The sequence below is a fragment of the Salvelinus sp. IW2-2015 genome, linkage group LG14, assembly GCF_002910315.2.
Source record: "Salvelinus sp. IW2-2015 linkage group LG14, ASM291031v2, whole genome shotgun sequence".
NCBI classification, from domain to species: Eukaryota; Metazoa; Chordata; class Actinopteri; order Salmoniformes; family Salmonidae; genus Salvelinus; species Salvelinus sp. IW2-2015.
Genome location: NC_036854.1, coordinates 24,149,285 through 24,171,656, shown reverse-complemented (window position 1 = coordinate 24,171,656; position 22,372 = coordinate 24,149,285). Strand labels below are relative to the sequence as shown.

General features: G+C 42.1%; 1 protein-coding gene across 1 annotated transcript; it reads left to right on the top strand.

Annotated features, from left to right (window-relative positions):
- Positions 1 to 51: 51 nt before the first annotated feature.
- On the top strand, positions 52 to 22,361 carry LOC111972732 (synaptotagmin-like protein 3). The gene is made up of 16 exons (XM_023999793.1): positions 52 to 274; positions 7,699 to 8,273; positions 8,587 to 8,802; positions 9,026 to 9,093; positions 15,356 to 15,407; positions 16,181 to 16,247; positions 16,355 to 16,433; positions 16,806 to 16,927; positions 17,294 to 17,416; positions 17,718 to 17,890; positions 18,470 to 18,572; positions 18,704 to 18,871; positions 19,009 to 19,117; positions 19,230 to 19,335; positions 19,690 to 19,895; positions 21,928 to 22,361. The coding sequence occupies exons 2-16, from the start codon at positions 8,176 to 8,178 to the stop codon at positions 22,014 to 22,016; spliced, it is 1,779 nt and encodes a 592-aa protein (XP_023855561.1). The 5' UTR covers positions 52 to 274; positions 7,699 to 8,175; the 3' UTR covers positions 22,017 to 22,361.
- Positions 22,362 to 22,372: the final 11 nt, after the last annotated feature.

Genomic DNA, 22,372 nt, shown 5'->3' with positions numbered 1-22,372 from the left:
GAAATTGCACACTCGTCCACTTCAACAAACCTCATTCACCTCAGCTCTGTAAAGGCTGCAGTTGTGTGACAGCAGGAAGGAAGGAAGCAAAAAGTGATGTGTGTTTCCACTGTTGCCTTGATTGTCTCTTCATAAGAATCTGTCTCTCAGGGTGACCACTCATAAGCACAACGCTGCACCGAGGTAAGACCCTGTCTTCATCTGACAGTTTCACTTTCTGGGGGAGATGCTGTTTTAGGAGGACACGGTTCACGCAGCTGGTAACTGTTCTTCAGTAAGTGCCACCATTTGATTTGTATTGTTAGATTAGTTTGCCATAATGGCATTTTGTAGATAAAATAAAGAAATTAGCCTATTCCTTGAGGTGAACTCCTCAGCTTGGTAGTCTGCTTAAACTTTGCTGAAGTCAATCCTTCCAGTGGCATCCACAGTTTAGGCCTAATGATTGACTGTCATTCCTGTGTATTTCGTTACTGCAATGTTCAGCAGTACGCTAAAGAGGTACATGACCAACAGTATTTAAAGGGCAAGGATTTGTCTTAATGGCTGTGAGCATTGTGTTTGACATTTTATTTTATTCTCAATCTGGTGAAAAGCAATGCGTAGATTTCTATTGTGCTTGTTAAATTTGATATCACTTTGTGTTGTCAAAGTCATACCATTAAATATCTCCATTGTCCTACTAAACACTTTAAGCATGCCAGCGATCAATAATTTCAATGGGGGAAAGGATTGACTATTTTATTGAATGGTAGGTTACTATTAGGTATCAGATGTTTCCATTGTCTAGCGTACACAGAGATCAATGGCCATAATTCTGTATGAGTGTTGAGTGAATGTTATCATTGTAAATGTATGTGGAAATGTGGGGGCTATCTGCGAAGCTCACAAAGGACGCTGCAAGGGAAGGTGACCAGGACTGCCTCAGCTGACCAAACACTAGCAGTACCAGACAGGTCACACAGTCACAACACAGTCACAAAGCTCTGTTTGGACTGTGTGACCAGACAATAGGTACAGACTTTGAGATCAAAGAGCGTTCAATAGTGATGAGGCAATGGTTAACTAAGGGTCAGACAGAGACAGACTATACTGCGCTAGGAGCTCCTCTTGTGGGAGGAACTGTGTTGGGGTCAATTCCATTTCCCTGGTGGGAAATTAGTGAATTGAAAAGGAATTTCCCCCAACCCTGGGTGAGAAATGCAACCTATTCCGAGGATCTTTATTTGGAATCCATGGTGATCTGTGAATATGTAGAAAGAGTGGAGTTCTCTGTTGCTATGTACATATCTTTGGCAGAGTTGAGTGGTGCCTGTATTGGTTAGTAGCAAGCTAACTCAGGGCTTCCAGGAAACATCTATCTGCTAGGGAAATGTGTCAGAGGGCCCCATGTGCATTTAGTGCAGTTCTCACAGCAGACACACACACACACACACACACACACACACACACACACACACAGAGTCAGGGGTGTCCTCTTACTGTCACTACTGTGGTGGTATGCGATCGGGTCACTGTCACTTCTGGGAAGTCATCATCCCCGTTTAACCACACTTAAGCTAAATCATGGTGGTCTAACTTGTGCCTGTATTCATGAAATTAGTGCACTTCACCATGACAGTTAAAATGTCAGTCAGAAACTGACTGACATTTTCCACTCAAATGTAGCACTGCCAATGGCATTGAAGTCAGACTAAAGCAGGGGCTCCCAAGTTTTCTTTGCCCTCGACCCCATTTTGAAATCAGAAAATTCTTGCGACCCCGACCATGTGAAAAAATATGTTATTAACAGACAGTTTACTTTTTTACTTGTGTCTATGGCAGTCAATTGGAAACATTCTAACAGTACTTCTGATCGCCTTCTCAACTCACCATCACATACATTTATTGTGGGGCTGTGACAGTCAATTGCAAATGAGTCTGAGATAATATCTCTTAGCTCACTACCACCAATGAGATGGGTGTGCTTGATGCATGTCACGTCGGAGCTTCACAAAGTTAGGGGAAGTGGTCGACAGCGCACACCTCATCTCTGCAGTCACATCCGACCTGAATCGATATTTAATTTTTTTTTTAATGCAGACACGAGCACAGAGTCCAGCTTCACACAGATATGAGCTGGCGAAGTTTAGCCTACCATGAGTTTGATGGTGCTTTCAAGACAATTGGGAATTCTGAGAAATATGAGGTCAAATCATGGCTTTAGTGATCTTTAGGTCGGAAAGGCAGAGCTCTAGAAACAGGCCAGAGTACCCGAATTGGAATTCTGAGTTGGATGACCTTTCAAAACAATCTTCCCAGTCAGAGCTTGTTTCTTTCCGAGTTCCCAGTTGTCTTGAACGCACTAAAGTCGGAAGTTAGAGATTTCCGAGTTCCCAGTTCCGAGTTCCCAGGTGTCTTGAACTCTGCATTAATGATCAGAGGGAGACGGCAGGGTATATTCCCTTTGAGTCAGGAACCAAAACTCCTTCGTAAGGACCCGGGAATTCGTTGTCTGCAGCATTTGGTCACATGACAGCTCGATCAACTGTTCAATTCCACTTACCAGCATGTCAACTGAACTAGGATCACAGTCAAACGAATTGGGAAGTAGTTCCCAGAGTGCTCTTCCAAGCATTGGAGGTGAGCAGTCATCACTCTTGCGGGACACATACTGATGCTGTTTTCTGTTATTTTCTTTTCATTACACAGAAAGTCAACCAAGTCTTTAATTTATTTTTTTATTTWAAAAAATGTATTTATTTTTTACATCAATTGTGAATGACAACCATTCCTTTATCAATGCAAAAAATTGTTCCAACACTCCCCCTCAATAACCACCAAGCCTCGGTGTGAAATAGAACATTGTCATGCTCTGATCCCACATCGCCACATAGTTTTGCTAACAGGCGTGCATCCATTTGGAGAGCATAAGCTGGAGAGTTTTTGAGTCGTTCAGTCAGTTTCCTCTTGATTGCTAGCAATAGCATGAATTCTAAGTTTAACAGTGTTATCTGACAAAGGTACTGATGTGAGTTTCTGTGCTTCTTTCTGTGCCTCTACATAGACATTGTTTTCACCAGGGGTGCAGCTTTGGTTTTAGAAGTGGGGGGAACATAATTTATTTTTAATTTTTTTATCCACTCGGATACACTTCAAACAGCCAACCCGACCGCTCGGAGACGTACGCATGGTCCTAAACTACACCGTTGCCTCATTTTGTATCACATTTCAATGATAAAACTGGGGGGGACAAAAATGCAATTTCAGAATGTGTGGGGGGGCCATTTCCCCCATGTCCCCAGTGAAAGTTGTGCCCCTCGTTTTAACCATATCAATTGCAACGGTGATATCGAAGTCTCTGCAAGAGTGTGGGTTTTCATAGCGTAGCAGGCATAGCCATTCACCGTGGGAATGATTCAAGAGCAACTGTCAAGTACGGCTTTTTCCCACGATCTAAGGGCACTTTTAGATTTGAACAATTTTCATTTAGACTTTTAAGGTTAACCACATTACAATGATTCTGAGATACAAAGATGATATTATTAAGAGAATGCCAAGAGTGTGCAAAACTGTCATCAAGGCAAATGGTGGCTACTTGGAAGAATAAAAAGAATCTCAAAAATTTGTTTAACACTTTTTTGGTAACTACATGAATCCATATGTGTTATTTCAAAGTTTTGATTTCTTCACTATTATTCTACAAAGTTGTGGCAAAATGGCTTAAGGACAACAAAGTCAAGGTATTGGAGTGGCCATCACAAAGCCCTGACCTCAATCCTGTAGAAAATTTGTGGGCAAAACTGGAAAAGTGTGTGCGAGCAAGGAGGCCTACAAACCTGACTCAGTTACACCAGCTCTGTCAGGAGGAATGGGCCAAAATTCACCCAACTTATTGTAGGAAGCTTGTGGAAGGCTACCCAAAATGTTTGACCCAAGTTAAACCATTTAAAGGCAATGCTACCAAATACTAATTGAGTGTATCGTAACTTCTGACCCACTGGGAATGTGATGAAAGAAATAAAATCTGAAATAAATCATTCTCTCTACTATCTTTCTGACATTTCACATTTTTTAAATAAAGTGGTGATCCTAACTGACCTAAGACAGGGAATTCTGAGTAGGATTAAATGTCAGGAATTGTGAAAAACTTAATTGAAATGTATTTGGCTAAGGTGTATGTAAACTTACGACTTCAACTGTATACACATAGTTATATATAGTGCATTCAGAAAGTATTCAGACCCCTTCACTTTTTCCACATTTTGTTACTTTACAGCCTTATTCTAAAATGGATTATATAACTTTTTTTCCCTCAACAATCTACGCACAATACCCCATAATGACAAAGTGAAAACAGGTGTTTTGAAATGTTTGCAAATTTATTAAAAAACAGAAATACCTTATTTACATAACTATTCAGAACTTCTGCTATGAGACTCGAAATTGAGCTCTGGTGTATCCTGTTCCATTGATCATCCTTGAGATTTTGCTACAACTTGATTGGAGTCCACCTGTGGCATATTATTGCTTCCAATACTCTACTCAGCAAACTGGATGCAGTTTATCACAGTGCCATCCGTTTTGTTACTAAAGCACCTTATACGACCCACCACTGCGACCTGTATGCCCTAGTCGGCTGGCCCTCGCTACATGTTCGTCCTCAGACCCACTGGCTCCAGGTCATCTACAAGGCTATGCTAGGTAAAGTGCTGCCTTATCTCAGTTCACTGGTCACGATGGCTACACCCACCCGTAGCACGCGCTCCAGCAGGTGTATCTCACTGATCATCCCTAAAGCCAAAACCTCATTTGGACGCCTTTCTTCCAGTTCTCTGCTGCCTGCGACTGGAACGAATTGCAAAAATCTCTGAAGTTGGAGACTTTTATCTCCCTCAACAACTTTAAACATCTGCTATCCGAGCAGCTAACCGATCGCTGCAGCTGTACATAGTCCATCGGTATATAGCCCACCCAATTTACCACCTCACCCCCCATACTGCTTTTATTTATTACTTTTCTGCTCTTTTGCACACCAGTATCTCTACTTGCACATGATCATCTGATGATTTATCACTCCAGTGTTAATCTGCTAAATTGTAATTATTCGATTTATTGCTACCTCCTCATGGCTTTTGCACACATTGTATATAGATTCTCTTTTTTCTACCATGTTATTGACTTGTTTATTGTTTACTCCATGTGTACCTCTGTGTTGTTGTCTGTTCACACTCTATGCTTTATCTTGGCCAGGTCGCAGTTGCAAATGAGAACTTGTTCTCAACTAGCCTACCTGGTTAAAATAAGGTGAAATAAAATAAATAAAAATATTCAATTGATTGGACATGATTTGGAAAGGCACACACCAGTGCATGTCAAGGCAAAACCAAGCCATGTGGTCGAAAGAATTGGCCGCACAGATCTGGGGAAGGGTACCACACCATTTCTACAGCATTGAAGGTCCCCAAGAGCACAGTGGCCTCCATCATTCTAAATGGAATCATTTTGGAACCACAAAGACTCTAGAGCTGGCCACCTGGCCATTTGGCCAAACTGAGCAATCAGGGGAGAAGGGCCTTAGTCAGGGTGGTGACCAAGAAACCCAATGGTCCACTCTGACAGAGCTCCATAGTTCCTCTGTGGAGATGGGAGAACCTTCCAGAAGGACAACCATCTCTGCAGCACTCCAACAATCAGGCCTTTATGGTAGAGTGGCCAGACGGAAGCTACTCCTTAGTAAAAGGCACATGACAGCCCTCTTGGAGTTTGTCAAAAGGCACCTAAAGGACTTTCAGATGATGAGAAACAAGGTCTGATGAAAGCAAGATTGAACTCTTTGGCCTGAATGCTATGTGTCACGTCTGGAGGAAACCCGACACGGCTCATCACCTGGCCAATACCACCCCTACAGTTGAAGCATGGTGGTGGCAGCATCATGATGTTGGGAGGTTTTTCAGCGGCATGGACTGGGAGACTAGTCAGGATCGAGGGAAAGATGAACGGAGCAAAATACAGCGTGATCCTTGATGAAAACCTGCTCAACAGTGCTCAGGACCTCAGACTGGGAGAAGGGTCATTGTTCCAACAGGACTATGAACCTAAGCACACAGCCAAGACAACACTGGAGTGGCTTTAGGACAAGTTTCTGAATGTTCTTGAGTGGCCCAGCCAAAGCCCGAACTTGAATCAGATCGAACATCTCTGGAGAGACTTGAAAAAAGCTGTGCAGCGATGCGCCCCATCTAACCTGACAAAGCTTGAGAGTATCTGCAGAGAAGAATGGGAGAAACTCAGGTGTGCCAAGCAGGCACCGTCATACCCATGAGACTCGAGGCTGTAATCGCTGCCCAAGGTGCTTCAATAAAGTACTGAGTAAAGGGTCTTAATACTTATGTAAATGTGATATTTCAGTTGTATTTTTTTTAAATACATTTGATAAAAGTTCTAAAAACCTGTTTTTGCTTTGTCATTGTGGGGGTATTATTTGTAGTTTGATGAGGGGGAAAAAACGGTTTAATCCATTTTTTAATAAGACTGTAACGTAACAAAATGTGGAAAAAGTCAAGGGGTCTGAATATGTTCTGAATATATATTTTTTATTTGAATTTATTAGTATTTTTTACATTCTCCCGCGGCTCTTGAAAATGCCTCATAAGAACTTTACAAACCCAACTTGAACACCCTGCACCCCAAAGAAACAATGTGGGAGATATGTTTGCATAGCAACAACTGGAGTATAACTATATTATTATACCATTGACTGTCTTGAAACATTTAAATAATGCTCAATCATTAAACATGATTTGATAGAAGAAAACAAAGCTGCTACTGATTTGTTACACGCTCTCTGCTACAGACTTTAAAGGCCTATTTGACCACTGATGGACAAAGTGCAGCCTGCCTTTAAAAGCATATAAGGTTGATAACTAGTCAGAGTCTCCTGTCCACTCCCTCTCTGAGACATAAGGATAAAGCTTCCCAAATGGAACCCTATTCCCTATATAGTGCACTTCTTTTGAACAGAGCCCATATGGCTCTGGTCAAAAGTAGTGAACAATGTAGGGAATAGGGTGCCATTTTGGACATAAAGACACTGCTGCTTCCCCAATGGGCCCTAATCACATTTGACACTGATTGTTTACAGTGGCCCTCTGCTGCCCTGGAAAATGGCAGAGACAGACCTKTATCTACCAACACAGGGTGGCATCCAGTCACTGATAAGCACTTTCCCCCTTTCTCTCCATACTTCACATTCCCACTTCCAAACAAAAATATACTCGCTCTGAGAAAATAAAATAGATGCATCGTTAATAATGCAGCGGTTGGCATTTGGTTGACGTGTGTGTGTGTGGTCCTGCTTTGTGCTGCCTTCAATGAAGCATTGCTACAGTACTGTAACAGCGGCAGGCAGCTTGCTGTGAGAGGAGCGTTCTGGGCCCTGTGGCCGGACCAAATGTGATTTACTATTCTGAGCAAAGCACTGTGACTTTGACGTCGTAGGAGGAAATGAATGTACAGGAGTCGCGAGTCGGGAGATACGTTCAATTGGTTATCAAATGAGTCTGATACTGTAGCACTTTCTATGCACAGCATCTAATTCTAAAGTGTATCATATGACATTGTAATTCTGTTGGTATTTCATTGTTCTGCCTTAGTGAGTGGGCCGTTATTGGGAGGACTGCAATGACTGACTGACTGGTTGCTCTTTTCTTGTCCTAGTGAGCGAAGTGTACATCAGCCATCGGACTTTGAGAAGAGGATCCCTGCAACTATAGGTCAAAGTTTACGCTCCCTGTCTGTCACTCTTTAGATGGGTGCAACACTATGGAGGGGGTAGAGAGCAGCGCGTAAGAGGTGGGGCGGGTCACCGGAGAGGAAACATTGAGGACCAATCCATATTGAGGTCTGTGATGCGAAGCGGAGAGAGCTTCTGTGAATATCGTGACGGAAGAGGGGATGTCTTTGACTGTGCAGCGAAATGAACATGACCTTCATTCTGCCCTCAGTCTGGTAACAAGTGAAGACTTTGTCCAGCTTGCAGAAGCATCCGGTACCCTATAGAAAGAAACAGAAGGTGGAAGAAAGGGAGGAGAGAGAAAAGGAGAGACTAGAGAGGTAGAGTGGGGAAGAGAGAAGAAGAAAAAGAAGAAGAGTACAGAGTGGAAGTGAGAGAGAGAAAGAGACCCATTTTTCGAGATGGATCTGAGTCTGCTCAAGGCTCTGGAACGAGAGAAGGTTCTAGAGGTTCTTCAGAGGGACAAACTTCTGCGCAGCACGGAGGAGGACAGGATCAGGTAAGCAATATTATTCACATTACTTAAGCCAAGTGTTTCACATTTACTGCATGGACACTGTACAACAACTCCCCTTTGAGGGGTTTTTAGGATCTGTGGTGACAATAACAATGGTGCCCCTCAAAATAGGATTCATAGTTGTTGTTTTATGGTTTATTAGAAATGATATGAGGCAGTCAATTTGAATGAATGCAGCAAAGCAGCTACTTCAGAAATGTACAGAAAATACGGATGTAAAGAGGACTGTAAAGTACAGTTGTTAAAGCACTGCCATTGCTACTGTAACTCCACCTGCCACCATCTGCTTTTACAGGAGGCTGAAGATGGAACTACAGGACATCCGGAGGAAAGGTGCAAAGAGTTTTGCCCGGCAATACAGCGAGAGGACGTGCGCCCGTTGTCAGAGGCCACTGGGCAAGTTCTGGAACTCGGGCGCTGTGTGCCGAGGCTGCAGTCACCGCATCTGCAACAAGTGCCGCGTGGGCGTGTCCGCGCTGGACTGGAAGTGCACCGTCTGCCACGCCTACAGGTAGGACGCATGTCAATGCCATAGCATAGATGTCATGTCAGCGCCGTAACATAGAATGTCAGCACTATAACCGTGGTTGACTGTAATATAGACTAACATTTATATTGTTGTTATCCTCTAATCCTTATCAATGAYTAAGGCGTTTTAACTTGTTAAGACAAAAGGTACAGTATTTCCTTTGTAGTCTAAACAAAGGTTAATTAATCTAAAATCCACTTCTCAGAGAGGTGAAGTTCAGGTCTGGGGAGTGGTTTGTGGAAGAGAGGGCCAAGAAATTTCCACCTGATGCAGGTTTGTTTCCTATACTCCTATACTTCCTATACTCCTATACTCCTCCTCCTATACTAATTCACTCATAAATAATATGCCTTATATACCAACAAATACAGCTATACATTACTTGTTAAATAATACCTCATACGGGAAGACGTATTTTCAGTTGTTTTCTTCGTGATCTTCTACATCAGCTGACTTTGACTAAATAATGCATTGTTGCTTCTCTGCTACGACATCGCCTGGGAGAGTGGGAGAAAGTCCATAACAGCAATATTAAATTGTGTGTGTACTCAGTGCTGTTTCTAGACATATGCAACATACAGTGCCTTCAGAAAGTATTCACACCCTTAGACTTTTTCCACATTGTGTTGTGTTACAGCCTGAATTTAAAATGTATTAAACAGCGGAGGTTTTTTTGTCACTGGCCTACCCCATAATGTCAAAGAGGAATGACGTTTTTCTGAATTTGTACAAATTAATGAAAAATGTGCTTAAGTCACATAATAAGTTGCATGGACTCACTCTGTGTGCAACAATAGTGTTATTCGTGATTTTTGAATGACTACCTCATCTCTGTACCCCACACATACAATTATCTGTAAGGTCCCTTAGTCGAGCAGGGAATTTCAAACACAGATTCAACCACAAAGACCAGGGAGTTTTTCCAATGCCATGCAAAGAAGGGCACCTATTAGTAGATGGGTACAAATAGAAAAACAGACATAGAATATCCCTTTGAGCATGAAGAATTTTTTAATTACTCTTTGGATGGTGTCTCAATACACCCAGTCACTACAAAGGAAACCGCTCAGGGATTTCAGCATGAGGCATGGTGACTTTAAAACAGTTACAGGATCAACAACACGGTAGTTACTCCACATTACTAACCTAATTGACAGAGTGAAAAGAAGGAAGCCTGTACAGAATAAAAAATATTCCAAAGCATGCATCCTGTTTGCAAGAAGGCACTAAAGTAAAACATTTAAAAAATGTGGCAAAGCAATACACTTCTTTGTCCTGAATACAAAGCGTTATGTTAGGGGAAAATCCAATACAACACACTACTGAGTAGCACTCAAGCATGGGGGAGCAGGAAACACCCACTCGCATCACTTGGATGGACGGGAAACACCCACTCGCGTCACTTCCTGTTGAACACGGAACGCGGGAGAGCTCGGTTTGTTGTTTTGAAAGTCTATTGAGAAAGTTTAGTTACTAGCTAGCTACCTTTTGAGTTTGGATCCCATGATGCTGTTGGCATCAGTTGCTGGGACTGCTACTATCTGTCCAGTGAGCCTGCTGACTAAGGCCGGATGTGAGGAGCTGCTTGGCGTAGCAGCTTGCTAGCTGCTTATCAAGTTTGCTGGGTTTTCTTGAGGGCTTGAACGCAGACCGCGACACGGTCTGGAACTGCGAGGATTAATAGCGTAACCTACGTTGCTACCATGACAATGACCAAAACCCGTGGGAGTACCGTTGAAGACAATGGTGTCTATCTATCACATGTGAAGTATCTTTTAAACAAACAAAAATAGTTCCACAAGCAGTTGTTACAACAACAAGAAAATAGCTTGAAGTGTTGTGTCCAAATACTGGTGTCAACTAATAAACTAATAAAAGAATGGACGACGTGACCAAAGAGGTCCAGGACCTGAAGAACAGTTTGCAGTTCTCCCAGGGTCAGCACGATGAGTTTAAACAGAATGGCAAGATGACAACAGTCTGTAAGTCATTGAGAGAGGACATCAGTTCTGTATGGGAATCCATGACTATGTCGAGGGACAATCAAGTCGGAAACAACATTGTTGAGGACGGAATTGCAGAATCTCCACATGAGACCAGGACAGAGTCTGAGGACAAAGTGAGGGGAATGATCTTGGAGAAACTGAAGATGGACCACAGGAAGATTTAGGTGGAGATTCATCAGACAACATGAATATATAATACATTTCTGAGTCTCACTTAGATAATTAATGTTGATGTTACAGCAGTAGCAATACAAGGATATAACATCTATAGAAGACACAGGAATGCTAATGAGAGAAGTGTTGCTCTATATATTCAGAGCCATATCCCTGTAATACTTAGAGAACATCTCATGTCAAGTGTTATTGAAGTGTTGTGTTTGCAGGTTCACCTGGCACATCTAAAGCCTTTTCTTTTGGGGTGTTGCTATATAGGCCACCAAGTGAATGTGTGAAATGCTTGATCATGTATGTGATGTAAACAGAGAAGTCTACTTTCTCAGGGACCTGAATATTGACTGGTTTTCATCAAGCTGTCCACTCAAGAGGAAGCTTCTCACCGCAACCAGTGCCTGTAATCTGGTAAAAGTTATTAATCAACCTGCCAGGGTATTTACTAACACTACAGGAACAAGATCATCCACATGTATTGATCACATTTTTACTAATACTGTAGAACTTTGTTCTAAAGCTGTATCCGTACCCATTGGATGCAGTGATCACAATATGGTGGCTATATCCAGGAAAGTCAAAGTTCCAAAAGCTAGGCCTAAAATAGTGTATAAGAGATCATACAAAATATTTTGCTGTGACTCTTCTGTGGATGATGAAATTACTTCTTATAATTATTGATAAACATGCACCTGTTAAGAAACTGACTGTCAGAACTGTTAACCTCTAACTAGCCACAAACCCGGATCCGGGATCCCCCCCATCAAAAAAGCAGACTAGCATAGCCTAGCCTAAAGCTACAGGGATATCATATAATCAAATGTTCATGAAATCACAAGTCCAAGACACCAGATGAAAGATACAGATCTTGTGAATCCAGCCATCATTTCCGATTTTTTAAATGTTTTACAGGGAAGACACAATATGTATTTCTATTAGCTAACCACCATAGCAAAAGACACAACTTTTTTTTCCCACCATTTTTTTCCTGCATAGGTAGCCATCACTAATTCGACCAAATAAAGATATAAATAGCCACTAACCAAGAAAAAACTTCATCAGATGACAGTCTGATAACATATTTATTGTATAGCATATGTTTTGTTAGAAAAATGTGCATATTTCAGGTATAAATCACAGTTCTACATTGCAGCTGCAATCTGAAATAGCGTCGATGCAGGCAGAATAATTACAGAGACCAACGTCAAATACCTAATTACTCATCATAAATCATTTCTGAAAAATACACAGCGTACAGCAAATGAAAGCCCAACATCTTGTGAATCCAGCCAATATGTCAGATTTTTTAAGTGTTTTACAGCGAAAACACAATATAGCATTATATTAGCTTACCACAATAGCCAGAAACACAACCGCATTTACCAGCAGCAAATGTTAGCGATCGTAACAATCCAGCAAAAGCAAAATATATAATTTGACTAACCTTGATAAACTTCATCAGATGACAGTCCTGTAACATCATATTACACAATGCATATAGGTTTTGTTCGAAAATGTGCATATTTAGCAGCACAAATYGTGGTTATACAATGTGAYCAGTAGCAVCATTTCATGCATTCTGGCCGGCGCCATCTTGGAGAGGCACCTAATCTAATCGATAAATAATCGTAAACTTGACTAAAAAATACAGGTTGGACAGCAAATGAAAGATGCATTAGTTATTAATGCAACCGCTGTGTTAGATTTTTAAAATTAACGTTACTAGACATACAGTGTGCGTTACAGCCAGACCAGTGCCGCAATAATGGCGGACAAATCCTTTTACATTTTTCCACATAAATACGGAATAAGGCTCCATGGATTGATGAAAAATTGAAAAACTGTATGGTTGAAAGAGATGGGGCAAAAGGAGTGGCTAAGTCTGGCTGCACATCTAACTGGTTGACTTACTGCAAATTGAGACATTTTGTGACTTACCTTAACAAAAATAAGAAACTGTATTAGAAAGCCAAGATCAATTATATAAAGAATGATGGGAAAAACTTGGAGTACTTTAAATGAAATTAGGTTCAGAAAGATAAAATCAGATGGCATATTCATCACAAAACCATTTCATGTTGCCAATTATTTTCATGATGACTTAATTGGCAAAGTGGGTAAACTTAGGCAGGAAATGCCAACAACGAATCATACTCATGCATAAAAAAACATTGTATTGTAAGTTTGATTTTTGTAGTTAGTGTGGAGAGGTGGAAAAATTATTGTTATTGATCAATAATGAGAAACCTCCTGGCATTGACAACTTAGATGGAACGCTACTGAGGATGGTAGGAGTGTCTACAGAGTCAACTATCTGTCAAATCTTTAATCTGAGCCTAGAGGTAAAAGTTTTTGTCCTCAGGCCTGGAGGGAAGCCAAAGTCATTCCACTACCCAAGAGTAGTTAAGCGACCTTTACTGGTTCTAACAGCAGACCTATCAGCTTGCTGCCAGCTCTTAGCAAACTGTTGGAAAAATTGGAAATGCTATTTCTCTGTAAACAAATTAACAACAGACTTTCAGCATGCTTAAAGAGAAGGGCACTCAACATGTACTGCAATGACACAAATGACTGATGATTGGTTGAAATAAATTGATAAGAACCTTATTGGAGCCGTGCTGTTAGATTTCAGGGCAGCCTTTGATATTATTGACCATAACACATATGTTTTCGCAACAACATGTTAAGGTTTTTCAACCTCTGCCATATCGTGGATTCAGAGCTATCTCTCTAATACAACTCAGAGGGTTTTCTTTAATGGAAGCTTCTCTATTGTCAAAAATGTAAAGTGTGGTGTACCACAGGGCAGCTCTCTAGGGCCTCTACTCTTTTCTATTTTTACCAATGACCTACAACTGGCATTAAACAAAGCATGTGTGTCCATGTATGCTGATGATTCAACCATACACGCATCAGCAACCACAGCTAATGAAGTCAATTAATCCCTTTTGGAATGGGTGGCCGGTAATAAACTGGTCCTGAACATCTCTAAAACTAAGAGGATTGTATTTCGTACAATGAGTTCTAGACCTCAGCTGAATCTGCTAATGAATGGTCTGGCTGTTGAACAAGTTGAGGAGACTAAATTACTTGGTGTTACCTTAGATTGTAAACTGCCATGGTCAAAACATATAGATTCAATGGTTGTAAAGATGGGGAGAGGTCTGTCCGTAACAAAGAGATGCTCTGCTATTTTGACACCACACTCCAAAAACCAAGTCCTGCAGGCTCTAGTTTTGTCTTATCTTGAATATTGTCAAGTCGTGTGGTCGAGTGCTGCAAGGAAAGACCTAGTTTAGCTGTAGCTGGCCCAGAACAGAGTGGGGTGTATTGCTCTTCATTGTAATCAGAGAGCTAATATTAATACTATGCATGCCAGTCTTTCTTGGCTGAGAGTTGAGGAAAGACTGACTGCATAATTTCTTGTTTTTATAAGAAACATTAATGTGTTGGAAATTCCAAATTGTTTGCATAGTCAACTTACACACAGCACTGCCACACACACTTACCCCACCAGACATGCCACCAGAGGTCTTTTCACAGTCCCCAGGACCAGAACCAATTCAAAGAAACGTACAGTATTATACAGAGTCGTGAGTGCATGGAACTCGCTTCCATCTTATATAGTGCAAGTGAATAGCAAACATGGTTTAGAAATTATTAAAGAAACACATCACAACGCCTCTCCCCCATGAGACCTACTTGTGTGTAGAGTATGTACTGATATGCAGTGGTGGGAAAAGTACTCAACTGTCATACTTGAGTAAAAGTAAAGATACCTTAATAGAAAATGACTCAAGTAAAAGTAAAAGTCACCCAGTAAAATTATACTTGAGTAAAAGTCTAAAGGTTACAGTTTTGACTTAAATCTACTTGAAAATCTATGAGAAGACCTCAAAATGATTGTCGAGCAATGATCAACAACCAATTTGACAGAGCTTTAAGAATTTTGTAAAGTATAAATGGGCAAATGTTGCACAATCCAGACAGACACACAGCTGTAATAGCTGCCAAAGGTGATTCTAACACGTACTGACTCAGGAGGTTGAAAACGTAGATATAGTGGTGTTTTATAAAAAGAAAAAAGAAAAATTGTTAAGACCATTGACTAAAAATGACAAATCCATTTTAATCACGACAAAATGTGGAAAAATTAAAGGGGTATGAATACTTTCTGAAGGCACTGTAAGTGTCGCTTAGGGCCCTGCAGCAAAATGAGTAGAATTGCATGAAGTTAGTTTTAAAACTGCAAAAATGTTCTCTCTGTCGCATGGCAAAATATGTAGAATGGCAAAAGATGATAGAAACAGCCATCTGTGGACTACTGTTGGCAGCTATAGCAATATTCTAATATTTTACAGATATGCATGAGACTATTGGGGAGAAACTACTGAAGTCCTACCAGAGGTTGAGGTAAGTTGATGAGCGGTCTTCATTTATTCATTTACACAAACGTATTCTATGCTGCTGTATTATGTGACCATACAGTCTGGAAGAGATATAGACACAGATGGATGCAGATATGTACACTAAGTATACCAAACATTAGGAGCACCTTCCCCTTTTGCCCTCAGAACAGCCTTATTTTGTCGGGGCATGGACTCTACAAGGTGTCGAAAGCGTTCCACAGGGATGCTGGCCCATGTTGTCTCCAATGCTTCCCACAATTGTGTCAAGTTGGCTGGATGTCCTTTGGGTTGTGGACCATTCTTGATACACACGGGGAGACTGTTGAGCGTGAAAAACCCAGCAGCGTTGCAGTTCTTGACACAAATCGGTGCGCCTGGCGCCTACTACCATACCCTGTTCAAAGGCACTTAAATCTTTTGTCTTGCCCATTCACCCTCTGAATGGCATACAGACACGTCTCAATTGTCTCAAGCCTTAAAAATCSTTCTTTAACTTGTTTAACCTTCATCTACACTAATTGAAGTGGATTTAACAAGTGACATCAATAAGGCATCATAGCTTTCATCTAGATTCACCTGGTCATTCTATGTCTTGGAAAGACCAGGTATTCTTAATGTTTTGTGAACTTAGTGTACATGACCAATAATAAAAACATGTAATTTCATTAGAAATTGGTGGGGAAAACAGTGCATTGTATGGATAGGGGCAGGTGAAAACAATGAATACAGTGTCATATAACTGTAAATTGCATTCTCTGTGTGCGTTTCATTTTCTAGTTATATAGCAGTCGTGCCGCCAACCCCTCCACCCTATTACGATGGTCTATCCGTTAGCAGATCAGGGGTAAGGTCAAATGAAGATATCCAAATTCTGTTTTGTTTCATAAACCACAATTCTGATTTGGTCTGTCAAATGTTTTATCAATAATTTAGTGATTTGATGATATCTAGGGACTGAATAACTCCATGAAAAAACCCTTCACCAAGTCTATGGAGGATCTGATGGTTTCCCTCACCAGCCACATGAGAAGTAAGTGATCCGTTTCAGTATCGACGAAGGAAAGGTCTCTGGCAGAACAAGGCTTTTCTACTAAGAGATGAAATGATCTTTGAATCTGTGTTAGGTCATTTGAAGTACATCTTGGGGAGAAAAATAAGATCCAATAAAGGAGGTGTCAAAACAACGACACATTTCCTCTGAACGTTATCACAAAAACGTATCGTAATGTTGATAAGCTATCCTTATGCATAGTCACGGTGCTAAGGAAACTGCACCTAGGCAACGAGATCAGGTATGATATTTATAGTGTGGCTTGTTCACAAGCAGCACGTCAGAAGTGCTACATTATGCATGGAGACGGTCTGTCTGTGTGTGTTATTTATCCTACATTTCGGGTTCCAGGGTTCTCCAGATCACAGGAGGATGTGCGAGTGGAACAGGATCTGCTTACAGTGTACAACGGCCGGGGACAGAGTGCTGGCCAGAAAAGCCTCTCTGACACGAACATCAACAAATCCACCAATGTAAGAGAAACCAAATCAATATCAACCCCTCAACTGTGTGTAAAAGTATTACACTCTGTTGTAAGAGTCCACATAAAAGAGGTGAAGCAAAAAGACCCCCCCCCCCCACACACACGTGAGTGAGATATTTATCATATTATGACACTGGCAATTATTTCAGACAGGAGAGACTTTAGGAAAACAGCCACTGTGACACCTTGTGACCTTTATCAAGAGGTTCAAACCTCTTGGTGTAATGCCTCAGATGTTGGGCTGACAGACGCAGGTCCCCGGGTTCAAGTCCTGGTGGCGCTACCCCCCGAATTCACCACAATATGAATAAAAAAAGTGTGCAATTTATAACAGACACAACTTCTCTCCTCACAGCTAACCAAAGGCCCCAGTCTTCCCAACCTGTTCAGGAAGAGCCGGAATGATGACCAAAGCGGTTCCTCATCGGGGGCTGATGAGGACATTTCCCTCGGCTCAGAGTACTTAGAGGGAAAGAGGGTCAGTTGAGTGGCCTAATGATGAAGAGAGAGAAATGAATATGAAACCTTGTGACATAGCAGCTTATGCAAAACATCCTGTAACTTCACAATTTATTTGACATTTGATCAGATACAGATTGTTGTTACTGTTTGTTATGTGGTTACCATGTCTTTTTCATATCTTGCAAATCTGGCAGAGAAGCGAGAGAGGAATGCATCCAAAACATCCGCATGCTTAATTACAGAATAGACCTGCATAGCCTATCTGCTGTCATAGCGTTCTTTTAAAGCTGTAATGTGACATTTCATCTGTATTACAGGGTAGTAGTGCTAGTAGCACTGGTACAGACTGTGATCTCTTGGAGATCGGCAGTGTGATGGGAGAGCTAGAGCTCGCCATTGCCTTCAACGACAGCACTTCCTGCCTGGAGATCACAATCAACGGCTGCAGAAACTTGGCCCACGGAGATGTCAAGAGGAAGAAGTGTCATCCGTAAGCAGTATTACTCAATACACTAGTTCAGGGTTTCCCAAACTCGGGTCCAGGGCAACACCCTCCCCCCACCCCGGTGCACGTTTTGGTTTTTGACATAGCACTACACAGCTGATTCAGATAATCAAAGTTTGCTGATGAGTTGGTTATTTGAATCAGCTGTGTAGTAATAGGGCAAAAACCAAAATGTGCACCCAGGGGGGGGGGGGGCCCAGGAAAGAGTTTGGGAAACCCTGCACTACATCATAGAAATTACAGGAGGCTGGTGAGAGGACGACGGCTCATAATAATGGATGGAACGGAGCGAATGGAATGGCATCATGTGTTTGATGTATTTGATACCATTCTCCTGATTTTGCTCCAGCCATTACCATGAGCCCGTCCTCCCCAATTAAGGTGCCACCAACCTCCTGTGATAGAAATAGATGGCCTACCCATCATGGGAACGTTGACTTGAATGGGGAGGCCCATTCTAGTAATTCTATGCCTATGATACCAGATTATTACTCTGTGTTGTATTGTGAACCATTAGCATATTAGATCTCCTTATCTTGTACTGTATGTAACCCTCATGGGCAGGTATGTAAAAGTGTATCTACTGCCGGAGAAGTCTCCGAGCAGCAAACTGAAGACGACTGTCAAGAGGAACACGACGGATCCCATTTATAATGAAGTTTTACAGGTAAGGAGAAAAATCTCCGTCATATTCATTAGGAAACACTACAAAATATAGTAAAAATAGTGAAATAGTCTGCACTGTTAAGGAATCCCCTGTATTTCACCCACCGATGTGTTGTATTCCCTGATACACAGTGCCAGATGGAGCGCCCCCTGTTGTCCAGGAGTACTCTGCAGGTGTCTGTGTGGCACTCTGGGACTCTGAAGAAGGTGTTTCTGGGAGAGGTTCTCGTCCCTCTGGAGGGGTGGATGTTTGAGGAGAGCACCACCCAGGGCTCCAGCTGGTACCCCCTGTGTCCCAAGGTAGGTTATAACTGCTGATCATTAAGCAACGTTCACAAAATACCCTTTGATATCCATAAATAAATGTATTTAAACACGGTTAGCAGTGTTGGTGAGGTGGGGGAAAAAACAGGTATGTCTCTTCTCTCTCTCTATAGCCCGAGAGCCCAGAAAGGAGTAGAGTAGAGCAGGATACAGCAGGAGAACTCCTGGTCAGAGTGAAGTTCAGCTCCATGTCCCAGCCGTCCTGGGTTTGCCACACAGATGGTAGGCTGGCTCTCTACAATTCATTGCCTCACACGCTTGTGTTTTCACAGCAGTAGGGGTCAGGTGATCCCTTATATTGAAATTAGCTTGTTTTCTTTCTTTCTCCACACAGAGGTTCACATTGGACCACAAGACGTTGGCCAACTGACTGTTCTCGTCACTGGTGTCAAAAACCTACCCACTAAAGCAAACACCTGTCAGAACACCTATGTTAAAGGGTAAATATATGACTAGTGTGTGGGTTGGCTGGGGTGCGATATCGTTGTGTGTGTACTGGTGTATTTTTGTTTCTACTTATGTGCGTTCATCTACTATACAGTTAGGTGTGTGTGTGTGTTGAGAGTAAAACAAGGAAAATTCTCAGTCGTGGGGACATTTCCCACATTCCAATGAGGAAACAAGCTATTTTAAGTTTACTGGTTAGGTTTAGGGTTGCAATTAGGGTTAGAATTAAGGTTAGCGTAAGGGTTTAGTGGTTAGGAATTAGGTTTAGAGTTAGAGGAAATAGGATTTTGAGGATGGAACAAAATGTTTTCATCTATATATTTATCTTTATATTGTGTGTGTTTTAGGTGCTTGACTCTCCCCGGTTCCAGGGAGCTGGTCCAGAGGACCCCTGTCCTGAAGAAGAAGCCCAGTCCAGAGTGGTCTCACCCGCTGCTCTTCAGCAGGGTCACACCTTACGACCTCCAGATCTGCACTCTGGAGCTGGACCTCTGGAACCATATCCCCTTCACCTTCTCAGACCGTCTCCTGGGCTGGGTTAGAATGGAAGCTGGTAAGATGGCTACCTTTCTGTCAATGACTGTTTTACCTTTACAGTTATACAGTAGATTTTAATCAGTTTGCATGAAAAGTAAAGGGCCTAACTGGAAAAGTTTGACCAGGCCTATACAAGGGGATGAAATCGAATAGAAGTTACCAACTCCAGTTCTCCAAAATGTCAGACCGTCTGAGTCAAACATCAATGAGAATTGAATTAATCACACTAATAGAATTTAGAGAAAAGCCATCTGAGGAAACGGGTTTCACCTATTTCTATAGGTATTGAGGGAACCCTCTTCTGCATATCCATCCCCCGCTCTCTCTGGGGAGTCTATGTAGAAAACTATGGGAGAATCTCAATTGCATACAGTGCATTCTGAAAGCGTTCAGACCCCTTGACTTTTATCCACATTTTGTTACGTTACAGCCTTATTCTAAAATGGATTAGATTGTTTTTTCCCCCCTTATCAATCTACACACAATACCCCACAATGACAAAGCAAGTATTCAGACCCTTTACTCAGTACTTTGTTGAAGCACCTTTGGCAGTAATTAAAGCCTCGAGTCTTCTTGGGTATGATGCTACAAGCTTGGCACACCTGTTTTGGGGGAGTTTCTCCCATTCTTCTATGCAGATCATCTCAAGCTCTGTCAGGTTAGATGGGGAGCATCGCTGCACAGCTATTTTCAGGTCTCTCCAGAGATGTTCGATCGGGTTCAAGTCCAGGCTCTGGCTGGGCCACTCAGAGACTTGTCCCGAAGCCACTCCTGCTTTGTCTTGGTTGTGTGCTTAGAGTTGATGTCCTGTTGGAAGGTGAACCTTCACCCCAGTCTGAGATGCTGAGCACTCTGGAACAGGTTTTCATCAAGGATCTCTCTGTACATTGCTCCGTTCATCTTTCCCTCCATCCTGACTAGTCTCCCAGTCCCTGCGCTGAAAAACATCCCCACCAGCATGATGCTGCCACCACCATGCTTCACCGTAGGGATGGTGCCAGGTTTCCTCCAGACATGGCGCTTTGCATTCAGGCCAAAGAGTTCAATCTTGGTTTCATCAGACCAGAAAATCTTGTTTCTCATGATTTGAGAGTCCTTTAGGTGCCTTTTGACAAACTCCAAGCGGGCTGTCATGTGCCTTTTACTAAGGAGTGGCTTCCGTCTGGCCACTCTAACATAAAGGCCTGATTAGTGGAGTGCTACAGAGATGGTTGTCCTTCTGGAAGGTTCTCCCATCTCCACAGAGGAACTCTGGAGCTCTGTCAGAGAGATCATCAGTTTCTTAGTCACCTCCCTGACCAAGGCCCTTCTCCCCTGATTGCTCAGTTTGACTGGGCGGCCAGCTCTAGGAAGAGCCTTGGTGGTTCCAAACTTCTTCCATTTAATAATGATGGAGGCCACTGTGTTCTTGGAGACCTTCAATGTAGCAGAAAATGTTGGGTACCCTTCGCCAGATCTGTGCCTCGACACAATCCTGTCTCGGAGCTCTACGGACAATTCCTTCAACCTCATGGCTTGGTTTTTGCTCTGACATGCACTGTCAACTGCGGGACCTTTTATATAGACAGGTGTGTGCCTTTCCAAATCATGTCCAATCAGTTGAAATTACCACAGGTGGACTCCAATCACATTGTAGAAACATCTCAAGGATGGTCAATGGAAACAGGATGCACCAGAGCTCCATTTCGAGTCTCATAGCAAAGGGTCTGAATACTGCTAATTTCTATGAATTTACAAAAATGTATAAAAAAACTATTTTTGCTTGTGTAGATTGATTACATTTTTTAAAATCCATTTTGGAATAAGGCTGTAACGTAACAAAATGTGGAAAAAGTCAAGGGGTCTGAATACCTTTCGAATGCACTGTACCTCTTGCCTCTTTCTAAAAGCCCAGTGGATGAGGAAGCTAGAGGTCTCTCCCCTCTGACCTTCCCCAATGGGTTTTGAGAAGGTGAGGAGTATGCAATTGAGATTCTCCCTGTTTGTGAGAAGCTAGGAAGGACTGATGTCACTGACCTTGCACTCTCTGTTAACCCTGTGTCTCCCAGGGTCATCATGGCAACTGGTGCTGCAGAGGCCCAACATGTGGCATGACTTCAGTTTACCCATGCAAGCCAATGTCAACAGGAGAACATGATGTCAACAGAAAAACCCGTCGCCCCATATGAACAGTCTCAGTACTTTAACGCTACCTTTAACTCCATTTGCACTGACTACCAGGCCTTCGCTTTGTGAAAGTCCCTCCAGTTAGATATTTATGTACCATTTGATGACTTATGTATTAAAGGGATGTTCCACTCAAAATGAAACCTATTGTTTTTATATTTCTATGTTTATTGTATTYGATTGGAATATGCCTTGTGCTTTAAGCATGCTCACCTCATTTCTTTCATGCGTCATTGTGAGGTGACTGTACTTCCCTTATCTTCTTGTCCTTTCTATTTATGAGTTTGTGATAATAAAGTGGAACATTTGCCTCAAATCAGAAAGTGA